General features: G+C 42.1%; 1 protein-coding gene across 2 annotated transcripts in view; it reads left to right on the forward strand.

The window, feature by feature from the left end:
• The window catches only part of SHANK2 (SH3 and multiple ankyrin repeat domains 2), a 434,329-nt gene that overhangs the window by 225,007 nt on the left and 197,012 nt on the right, over positions 1–12,310 (forward strand). For both annotated transcript variants that reach the window (XM_066632040.1, XM_066632049.1), the window contains 2 exons: positions 6,212–6,294; positions 7,869–7,993. In XM_066632040.1, coding sequence (XP_066488137.1) covers positions 6,212–6,294; positions 7,869–7,993 — 208 coding nt within the window. The remainder of the gene's footprint in view (positions 1–6,211; positions 6,295–7,868; positions 7,994–12,310) is intronic.

The raw sequence follows: 12,310 nt of genomic DNA on the forward strand, positions 1-12,310 counted from the left end.
ATTCTTGTTATCTGTCCTTCCTGGCCATCAAAGGAGAGACAACACATTCCTTCCTCTTTGTTTATTTACCCACATTCCTGCAGCTGGGAACTGCTAGCAACTTCTCAGTTACGCTTTATTAGTTTGGTTCAGGCTTCTCATGCCAACTTAGGCCTAACATGGACTTATTCATGACAGGACTGTAATGTTTTTGCTTCCCCAACAAGATGACTTATCATACAATTAAATAGCTTTTATGGGTTGACTGGTGTATGTGTTTGAAAATATACTTAAAAAAAATATTTAATCTACATGAGAACCTTTGGGGGCAGCATTTTCATACTACATCTCAAAATTGTTCCTAGCTTAAACCTGGTAATTCTCTGGCTAAATATTTTAAACAACACTCCTCACCCCTGTCTGCAATTTATGAAATGATAAATTGTAAATACCTTGAATTCTGTATAATAGTTCTGCCTGATTAATTTCAAAATAACTTGGTGAAATGTGTTAACATTAAAACCACAGGTGTTGTTTTTTTTCTGGGGGCCCATAAGTGACCTATTGTGTGTTGATTTTCTTTCATGCATTTTCTCTCTCTCTCTCTCTCTCTCTCTGTGTTGCTTAATTGAGCTGTGAGAACATGGTATTGCATTTCTCTGTATGAGACCATTCCTGCTTGTCTCCCAAGGGAGACTTTCTCCCTGTTTTAACAGCTGGGTACATCTGTTCAGAGTGGCCTTGTATTTTATTCAAGGGACAGAAGAAAGGAAAGGGATTCTTCAGAGGGAGGGAAGGAGGACCCATTTTTGGAAGTTTTGCTCCCTTCTGTGTTCTTCTCCTTCAACTATTGCTCGTAAAGTTATCATTAGACTAGAATGCTGAGTGTTTTCTGCAGCTATCGAAACAAAGGTCACTGTAAAGTAGGACTGATTTTGGTTTTCTTAGGTCTTATAGATAACTAGTTCCTTTTGAGAGACTGAACCTGGGGCCATTTGTGGAAGCTGGTTTTAAGAGACTGAACTGTGAATTGAGATTTCCTTGTTCATGTCCCTGTCTGCCGTGAACTGTCTCCCAGTCTCAGCTTGCCAACTACAATATGGAGACACTAATATTTACCTATCTTACAGAATTGTTGTAGTGTAGTAGTAATTACAACCGGGTAATTGATGTGAATTGCTTTGCAGAATGTAATGTACGGATACTGCAGGCCTGTTACTGAGCTGAAAAAGCACCATTGTAATCCCACTTTAACACCACACTTGGTTTTAACATCCAGATATAAGGTAGTGATCTCTGTATACTTGGGGTATTCTCAAGTATGCAGAATTTATATTCATTTTATAAATTAAGAGAGATTGTTTTGAAATGGCAGCCCACCATGGATCTCCTCAGTGGCTCCAGGTCCTGTGCAACATCAAAGATGTCAGTTGAAGAAGGGGGGAAAAGGGAAATGGATGTGAGTGGGAAGTGTCTGCTTGCTGACTGTGTGTAGTATTATAGAACAGGGGATTAGAGCTAGGGGGATTTGTGTCATTATTGTACTCGTATTGTACCTGGGGATCTAAGGTTGAGAGGGAGTGTCTTGTCTCTGGGTTTCTTTCTCTTGCTATATGTAGAGATTTCCAGGAAGGAAGGAAATCTTTTTTCCCTTTAGCCATTTTCGAGAGCCCCCCCCTCCCCATGCTACATACAATTAAAGAATCTTTAACTGGAAAGTAATCCTGGATTCATGAATGTGGAGACAAAAAACTATCCTCTTCCATTCCCAGCCCCACTTCTGAAACCTTTCTGCTATTTTTCACCCCCCACTCCAAGCACTTCAGGTCTTCTGTTGCAGACTGGCTGAAGCCTGAACAAAAGCCGTCTTATTGGGGTTTGGAGATGCACACTGTACTGTTTCGTTGGGGTCCCCACTTGTTCCCTCTGACATAGTGCACATCATCACCAAGGCTCTATGAATGTAAGTGAAACATTCCCAAAAAATAAGATAGTGCTTTCTGTGTGCTTGAGGGAATTCCTCAGGTATGTAGAAATACATTAGTTTGAAAATATTTTGAGAGAAGGAAATAGTCTGAGTGCTAAACATGCTCCCTTTCCTCCAGTAGATGAAGAATATCAATGTGTGGGTTAGAAAATTGAAAATGGAGTAGGGGGAGCCCCTAACAATTTATGGTATCCTGATTGGAAGTCTGTGCTATGAAGCACATATACCTCCAACCCTAAGCTACACGCTGCTGTCCAGGGTGTAGATAGTTGACAGGATAGGGTCGGATATATTTGAATCGGAGGAAAAGAGCTTCCCCAATGCCAATTAATCCCCATGAGGTCTCTGCAACTGCAAAAGGGAGTCATAAAATTTTGTTACAACCAACTCAACTGTCCTGTAGCAAGAGAGACCAAAATCTTACCAATCATGGTAAGATGATTACCAACCCATGGTCAGTCATGGGTTTGCTTTGAAGAGACCAAAAACCATCTTAACCCAAAGGTAGGGCTGCCAGAATCCCATTACTGCCAGTCCTTAAACCCAGGAATGACAAAAGGGCCTGTAGGCATCCCAGCTACTTTGAGAAGCACTCAAGCCTCACAACAACAACTCCCCTCCCCCCCCCTCAGCCTGTGAAAGGAATTTTATCAGGGGGTACAAAGTTTCTTTTGGGCCCCTTTGCAAAGGGGGAGAGGTGAAACAATGGGGGAGGGTGGTGATGGGTGAGCAGAATAGGGGCAAAGCAGGGTAAGGGGAGGGTAGAGACAGCTGGAAAAGTCTTTGGAGCCTAGGTCTACCCACCCATTTTGCATTAGTATACCCAGCATTCCCAGTCATGGTAGTGTCTCCAGCATCCCCTGTGGGCAACAAGTCTGAGTAGATAAGAAAATGTCAGATCCCAAGAAATTTCTGGGCCCCCTTCCTTAGGCTTCTGGGCCTGCATTTTGACCCTGGGCCCTGGTACAAATTACCCCCTTTACTCCCCTCTCCTAGGCCCCCCCTCCCCCTTGTGGTCAACATTGGCTTTATTTGAATCAGGAATTCCCCATCAAGAATCACATTCTGCTGTAAAGATTTAAGAAGACAAAGGATGACAGTAAGACTTTTGTAATACAGGTTGAGACTAATTATTTGTGTGTGTTCCATTCTGAGCACTCGCTTGGATAAAAAGTATAGCAAATCAGTTTAAAAAACAAAGTTTCTTTGCTCCAGTGATTGAAAACAGCCTTGCTGACCGTTTGACTCTAAGGTAAGAGTCATTAAGAAGACAGTCCATCAGCACTTCACTCAGCCCCACCAATGCAAAATGATTGCTTTCTTTCACGTGCTGCGGGGAGGGAGGGGTCCAAAGGAGAGAGAAGGATTGATAGCCTGCTGCCCTCTCTCTCTCATTAAGGAGGCTGTAGTTAAAGGACTGTTCATTAAACTGATTTTAAAGGGATGCATTTTTCCCCTTCTCCAGGGATCAGCACATTCTCTCTCATTTTCAGGGGCCATTGAGTCAAACCCATGTATAAATAAGCTGGACCTGTAGTGATATAGAATTATACAGAAACAAAAACAGAAAAAAGAAAGCTAAGCTCCTTACCCAGGTGACTCTCACTTGGGAGTATACCTTCTGACATTGCAGAAAGCTGAAACACCATCCAGCAGCATGGCTACCTACCCTGCTGGGTCTGGCGAAGGGAGGCAACTAAACATGCCCTGCGAAGGGTCTTATATTTCTAAGAGGAACTTTGGAGAAAAAACCTAAGAACATAAAAAGAAAGCTGCTAGATCAGGCCAAAGGCTTCCTGTACCTCACAGTGGCCCACCAGATGCCTCCGGGAGCACTCAAGGCTTTAAAATACCTGTATTCTGTTGCCATTCCCTTGCTTCTAGCATTCAGGGATAGCTTATCTCTAAAACCTGGAGGTTGCGTATAGTCATTATGGCTTGTAACCTGTGATGAACATTTCCTTCATAAATCTCTCCATTTCCTTTTTAAAGACAAATGAGAGTGAGGAGCTTCTAACCAATCAAGAGATTCCAGACTTTCAAAAAAGCTACCCCCCTCCCTGCCCCTTAAGGGGAAAGAGGCCAGGGCCCTCAGGCTGGGGTGTCTCGATGCTCCAGTCTGAAAACCACTGAGCTAAGGGAAGTCAGTGCTCTAGGGCAGGGGTGGGCAAACTTTCAACTTTAGGGATCCTGGACCTTTAACAATTGCATAGCAGAGGGAATTGTCAAGATGACAAGTTGTACCTGCTGAAATTCTCACTCCTATGCAATTTTTAAAGGTCCAGGATCCCTTAAGTTGAAAGTTTGCCCACCCCTGCAGACAACAAGGATTGGAAGAGATAGTTTTCCAGGTATGTGGAGAAGACTAGAGAGAGAAGCTGTGATGGTCCCATCCCTTGGAAATGCTATGCTGTACCTTCAGATGAATCTGTTTCTGCTGTTAGGATGGGTAGGATGAAAGAGGCAAAGAGAGTCTAAATCTGTCCTCTTTCCAAACTACTTTCCTTCCCCATTCTCATTCTCTTTCTCTTCTTTGCCTCCTCCAACTGCAATATAGATCATACTGACAAACTGTGCAGTAGATTCTGTTCTGAATCCAGTAGGGTTTCAGATTTCACTCTTGGCCTGTTACCTGCACCTAGTCCACATGTGCTTAAATTTCAGTGACATCACCTGGGAACAAGAGGAAAGAAAGCCTGGTCCTTTCGCCAGGCAGAGGACCAGTTGGCAACTTGCCTTGATTCTCTTCCAAAGAGAGCTTCATCATAACTGCCAGATTCTCTCTGGATTTCTGCCAAAGGGTGCTGGCTATTTTGGGTGGCCAGCAGTATATTGGTACAATGTTGAAGGAAATAATCATTATTTCTTTCCCATTTTGAATTGTGAATTTAGAAAATCTTGTGCCTAGCTAATAATAGCCTTAGTTATAGGGTGGGCACATCATGTGTATCCTAATCCTATGTATGTTTACTGTTGTGTCCAAATGGACTTATTCTCAGGGAAATATGCATAGAATTGCAGTCTAATTAAGTGTGTGTAAATGGGGAAGGGGAGGTTTTCAGCCTCCATGATCAGTGTATGTGAATGGAGGTAGACCCGAACATTACATGTTTTCCACCATCACCAAAGCAATGATTTTATGCTGCTGCACCACCATAATTTAAAGGGAACGTCTCTTAATATATAGTTTGCACCTGAGAGCTGTGCACCAATAGTTCTTAAGGCTATATTGACCTCTAAAGAATTACCAGAATTTTAATCTGATTTATTTGATTAAAATAATTTAAAGCAATCCTTTGAAATATCTTGAAGCTTTGCAATTTGGCATAGAAATGTAAATTGAAACCTATTATTTTGGAATACCTGGTTTTGGGGGAGGGGGGGAAGCAAACCAGCCACCTATGCAAAAGGCATTAACAGATAATTTTTAAGGAACAGCCTCTTTTTCTTTTTAAAGAATGCAGTGCCTGTCTTTTTAGAGCACGCTTCTCATTAGCATTTCATTGTGCTGGCTTTCAGAAAGGCACAGTTTTTTTGTATGGGGAAAAAGGTGCTCATGAACATACATGCCTTGTTACTATTTAAATTATGCAGATTCTTGATGCTGTGAAAATTTGTGCCTGATGACGCCAAGGCAGCTGCACGCTGTTAGCATTGTAGGCTGTCAGATGATCCTGTGGGATTCTTGCAGCATGCAACATTCAATAGGATTGAAAAAGGGCTTTTGATGCAAGGCATAGCTTCTGGAAATATTTGTGCCTTTTAGCCACTTATTACAGCAAACCAATTTTATCTTTAGATTTTAAAATGCTGCCTCATTTTTCTTCTGGTTGGTTTCATTTTGGCTTCACTAGAAGATGCATCTGGTACATCCAAGATTGAGGAGTTTATTAATGCTACTGTCGTTCAGTTCACTTTCTTTTTCTCTTAGACTCCTAGCTAGCACACAGATGACATGATCACACGTTTGTTCAGCCACCACCATGCATGGTTTCTTCCTCTGCTTTCTCTGCATTATTCCTTCCATTAAGTTGCACTGTCATGTTCTCCCTTGCCATTAAGCCTTGTCTTTGTCTCTTTCCTCCTTCTCTTGTTTGCTGTTATATTTTTCCCATGTCTGGTTACTGCAATATTATTTGATTAACTGGCTGTGATAATGATGAACCTGCACACTGGAGGAGCAGCTACTACAGTGGTGATGAAGGGATGTAATAATGGTCGCTATCCTCGGAATTCTCTCTACAGTGACTGCATTATAGAAGAAAAGGCAGTGGTCCTGCAGAAAAAAGACAATGAAGGATTTGGGTTTGTGCTCAGAGGGGCCAAAGGTATGTGGATTTTTCTGTGACTTTCTGGTTGGGTGAGTGCCTATGTAGAAAATGGCATGCATTTCTGAAAATAAACAAATTACTCCTTTTGCATTAGGTTGCTAGACAACAGTGTTCTCTCTGTGCAGTGGTACTGGCATGGATTTTACTGGTTTTCTTGAACAGTTTTGAAGGATCTGTGTACATTTTTTAAATATTAAAAAATATAGAGAGCAGATCAATAGGATAATTTTGAGGGGAAAGTTGCCTAGTTGTTAGCTATGTATTCCTGTTCACTTTATCCAAACTGTTAGCATCCTGGGTAAAAAAAAATTAACAAAATTGCTTCATTTGTAGTGTTAAATGCTGAGATAAGAGACATGTTGTTCTGTTCTGTGAGATAGGGTTGTAACCTGTTCAAGGTGAAACTACTGCAGTTTTAGTATGAAAGTCTGAGCATTTTTATATCTTCAGAAGCTGCATGTATGTTGAATGGCCTTTTAATGTGTGCTCTCTTTGAGGACTGCCTGCCTTCATGTGTTACAATCTGCAAAGCCGTCTTATGCCTAATTCTAATTTGCAAGCTTTTGCTAAAGAATAAAGGACATCTATTTAGTACTCTGCTTTTTATTTCTTTTTTATTTCATTTTTTTAAAGTAGTGGTTTGTCCTGGTTCCTTCTGCCATGCTCCCCTCATTTGCTAGATGGGCTCTCCCTCACGTTGCCTGGCTTCAAAGAAAGGCTAGCCCATATGTGCTCATGGAGGAGCCTCCACACCCTTCCTATGGAGATACCATTTTTATCATTCCTCTCTAGAATGGCAAACACCAATTGGGCTTCCCTAGCTATATAACAGATTCTGATTTAACCCTCCTGGCTAAATGCACATTTGGTGGGGTCTGCTGGAAACCCAGTGACTTCATCACTGTGTCGATCAGCTGGCGCTGAGCTATCTATGCAGCAAACAGAGGTTATTCTCTCACTATGCATGTTAATTTCATAAGAACCTGAGCTCTTCAGGTGGAGTATCCAAGTGCTCTTTATGACTGCACATCTATATTCAATTTTTTAATGTATAATTTATTGTAAAAGGTTTTGATGCCTTACCAAAGCATGTCTCTATTAGTGTACATATGTCAAATCATACATTGTATAAAAATAGCATTTATACATATGTCAGATCATACATTGCACAAGAATAGCTTTTATATACTTACGCTGAATGCCAGTTATAGCTGACTAGCCTCTAGAGAGACCAAACATTTCAGATGCCCAGTTTTTCCATGTACCCACCTAAACATGATCTCGACTCAGTTCTACTAAATTGGTTGCTGTTTGTTTTATGTAGCAATTAAAATACTGAGCTCCATTTATTTATTGACCAAATCTTAGTCCCATGTAATCATTCATATGCAAACCCCCTGCCCCCTCCTCAAAACAAAGAATAAGAAGCTAAGCATTATGGCAGGAAAGTCTCATTGTATTTCTGGCCTTGCATAAATAATTGTGTGAAATAATAAATTCATGAAATAATAAATCTTATGTTCAAGGCTGCTTCATTTTATTTAAAAAAATGACATTTCTTCTTCCCAAAGCTGATACACCTATTGAAGAATTCACCCCAACTCCAGCCTTTCCTGCTTTGCAGTACCTGGAATCAGTGGATGAAGGTGGAGTAGCATGGCAAGCTGGCTTGAGAACTGGAGACTTTTTGATTGAGGTAGGTTAATTCTGTGTGATGGATCTCCTGATGGTTTCTGTTCTCGAAAACATTACTGTATATTGCAGAAGTTCCTCTGAAGGCTTAAAACTGATGCACTTAACTACTGATGGAGAATTGGATTCTGCAGTTGAATGCAACTCCTGATTACTCTTTCATAACTTATTATTTTAATTGTTTGCCAGAAATTGTATGAACATAGATGTTTGCAGTTCCAGACACCACATTGTTACTTGTAAGAAACTTCTGTGTGAAGGGTTGTTAAGCTAAATTCTGCTTGTTGTGGGTTTTTCTGAATATTTTAATTTTGAGGATTATTGAATGGATGTTTAATACTATAATATAACATTTTTAAAAATATGATTTATGGCTGCTGACCTGATTCATCATATATGAAGCAGCAGGTGGCATTTGGTGACATCTTCCTTTCCACAGAGATAACAGAATCTCTTGTCACCATAGAGATGGAGTTATTTCTTTGCTCTACCAGCATGCCTTTCTTCACGATAGCTTTTCATGCATTCATTTTAGTCTAGATGGTTCCTAGATGTTCCTAGGTTCATGCATCCTAGATGGTTGTTTGCTGCTAGTCCAGTGCATCAGTGCAGTGATTAGGGTATTGGGGAATAGTGACAAAGTGTATACCAGCGTTTCACTAAACAGTGGGACTGGATTTTTGTGATGTCTGATTCGAGCGGGCTAGTTTGTTTTGATTTCTAGCCTTCCTTTCACATATTAGTTTGAAGAAGAAATTGATGGTTATTTCTAGTAGAAAAATTCTTATATGAAATGAATTATGGTTTAAATGGTGCTGTCTTCAGTTTCAAAGAGATCATCGTAGATCAATACACTGATATTGTGGTTTTCGCATTGGGCTTGTAGCATATATCTGAGCTCTATAGAATTGTTCATGCAATGTGGATAATATTTTGGTATTCATTTTGTTCCTCTCCTAAGAAATTGTGGTACTCCTTGCTGCATGAATGATTTGCTCTTTTCCCCTTAGATATACATTTCAGACTGGTGGACAAAAGTAGTTTTGGGACATATGACATAAAAATGTAAGGTAGTTTTTTTCTCAAGCTGCATAGACATATATGCAACTTCTGTGATGGTTGGATTAGAACATCCTAGTCATTGTCTTTCATCGGTAGATAAGCAGACCTCTGTGACAGAATGTTTGAATTTCGTTGTATCTTAACTTCGATGTTTCTGAATAACCTTTACCTGATTGTTTGACCATTGTTGTTTTAATCTAGTATGCTCTTCACCTTTGAGTTTTTTAGAAGGAAGAGAAATAGGTATCTGTAATAATATAATGCTGTGGTTCCCAAATAGGTGGGTTGTGACCTACCAGAAAAATCAAAAGCAGGTCATTCCCCCTTAAGGGGAGTGACACAGCAATGATGGCAGCAATGGCACTGCTGCGATCACGACAGCATCATGTTCAAGGGGCTTGGTAACATACCTGGGAGTAGCCCTGGCCATCTGGAGAGTGCGGGGAAGGGGATTCGCAACCCCCTGTGCGTGCCTCCCCACTGCACCCAACAGTTCGTATCTTATGATTGCAAACTGGAAGTGGGTCGCAATTAGAAATACGAGCTGTTTGGAGCTGGGGGGGGCAGAGTGGGCTGCGAGCCCCACTCAGCCTCTGGATGGTCAGCACTACCCCCCGGATACATTACAAAGGCCCTTGGTCGCTGTGGTGCAGTGCGTCCGTCCGTCCCCACAAATAATTACAGGGTTCCAATCTTCTGAGTAGAAGTTTGGGAACCACTGATATAACTTTCTTTATGAATACTTAATCTCTGAGTAAATGCTTTTGGTGTTTCTGCTTGATAGTTACTTACGTTAATTAGTATCGTTATATTTAGAGGCGTTCTTGTGGGGATGGACATAGCGTGGGATTTAAAAATTTAAATGTAGGCCTTAGGGATTTTTTTTCAAGGTGAAAGCCTTTGAATCTCAGTCTTCCTTTACCAATAAATACTTGCTTTTGGTCCCAATTGTGCTGGAACTAATGTTCTGGCTGTGCAAGGCCCTTTACAGTGGTGCAGTTTGCACTTCCCAAACACTTCTGCAAATGGGCAGCAGTGGCTCCTGAAGACTTTGTCATTACTGGTAAATTGGTAGCAGAGGCATGTTGTGGACTGGGCAGGGGAGGGTGGGGCACATTGGGGGATGTCAGGGAGAGGGTGGATCTCTGAATGACAGAATGCAAAATGGCCAGCAAAGCTCTGAGGAGACACATAGGTAGGGCAGCCTACCAGGTAGAAAGATTTTTAAAAGATTTCTCTACATAAAATCTACCTCCTGCTGGCTGTCCACCTGCCTCCCCTACCAATGGATGCAGCATGTGCTCCATCAGCGCAGCTCATTTGGCACCAATGGTGGGGAATAGTATTGGTCAGTATGACAGGAAAAATATATGATAGCTATCACAGTGGTTGTGTTCCTTGCTGGATCAAGCCTTGCTGGAACAAGAGGAGCCTTGCTGCATCAGGCCAAGATCCCATCTAGTCCTGCTTCCTCTATCTCAGTGGCCCACCAGATTCCTTTGGGAGTACATAAGACAACAAGATACCTGTATCCTGTTGCCACTCCTTTACATCTGGCATTCAGAAATAGGCTACCTCTCTGAAGGTCATAAGAACAGCCCCACTGGATCAGGCCATAGGCCCATCTAGTCCAGCTTTCTGTATCTCACAGTGGCCCACCAAATGCCCCAGGGAGCACATTAGATAACAAGAGACCTCATCCTTGTGCCCTCCCTTGCATCTGGCATTCTGACATAGCCCATTTCTAAAGTCAGGAGGTTGTACCTGCACCTCATGGCTTGTAACTCATAATGGATTTTTCCTCCAGAAACTTGTCCAATCCCCTTTTAAAGGCATCCAGACCAGATGCCATCACCACATCCTGTGGCAAGGAGTTCCACAGACCGACCACACGCTGAGTAAAGAAATATTTTCTTTTGTCTGTCCTAACTCTCCCAACACTCAATTTTAGTGGATGTCCCCTGGTTCTGGTGTTGTGTGAGAGTGTAAAGAGCATCTCTCTATCCACTCTGTCCATCCCCTGCATAATTTTGTATGTCTCAATCATGCCCCCCCTGAGGCGCCTCTTTTCTAGGCTGAAGAGGCCCAAACGCCATAGCCTTTCCTCATAAGGAAGGTGCCCCAGCCCCGAAATCATCTTAGTTGCTCTCTTTTACACCTTTTCCATTTCCACTATGTCTTTTTTGAGATGCGGCAACAAGAACTGGACACAATACTCCAGGTGTGGCCTTACCATCGATTTGTGCAACAGCATTATAATAATATTAGCCATTTTGTTCTCAATACCTTTTCTAATGATACCAAGCATAGAATTGGCCTTCTTTATTGCCGCCACACATTGAGTCGACACTTTCATCGACCTGTCCACCACCTGTTTGTTAAGGAAGGGATAGAATCCAGCAAAGTAGAGATTGAAGGTGGGTCTGACTCCACCGTAGAATCTCTGTGAGTTAAATTACCAGGCCCGTGGGGCAATGTAATACTGGGGGCGTACTATCGTCCTCCAGACCAGAAATCGGAAGGGGACCTTGAAATCGGAAGGAAACAGATCAGGGAGGTGACAAGGAGGGTCAGGGTTGTAATCATGGGGGACTTCAATTATCCTCATATTGACTGGGTCAATTTGTGTTCTGGTCACGAAAAGGAGACCGGATTCCTTGACGTGCTAAATGACTGTGCCTTAGAGCAGCTAGTCTTGGAGCCCACCAGAGGACAGGTGACTCTGGATTTAATATTGTGCAGTACGCAGGACCTGGTTAGAGATGTCAATGTTACGGAGCCATTGGGGAACAGTGATCATGCTGCGATCCGTTTCGATGTGCACGTCGGGAAAGAATACCGGGCAAATCTCTCACAAAAACCCTTGACTTCCGAAAAGCTGGTTAGAGGAGGTTCAACTTCCCTCAAATGAGGAGGCTGGTTAGAAGGAGGTTGAAAGGGAAAGTAAAAAGAGTCCATTCTCTCCAGAGTGCATGGAGGCTGCTTAAAACAACAGTAATAGAAGCCCAGCAGAGGTGTATACCACAAAGAAAGAAGGGTTCCACTAAATCCAGGAGGGTGCCCACATGGCTAACGAGCCAAGTTAGAGAGGCTGTAAAGGTCGAATATAGTCATCCTGTCTTATAACCTGTGATGGACTTTTCCTCCATGAATCTGTCCAATCCCCTTTTAAAGATTTCTAGGCCAGGTACCATCACCACATTCTGCAGCAAGAAGTTCCACAGATTGCTACCTGAGGATTTTTCATGGCCCGTTTGAT

Source organism: Tiliqua scincoides, chromosome 1 (genome assembly GCF_035046505.1).
Source record: "Tiliqua scincoides isolate rTilSci1 chromosome 1, rTilSci1.hap2, whole genome shotgun sequence".
Taxonomy (NCBI): Eukaryota; Metazoa; Chordata; class Lepidosauria; order Squamata; family Scincidae; genus Tiliqua; species Tiliqua scincoides.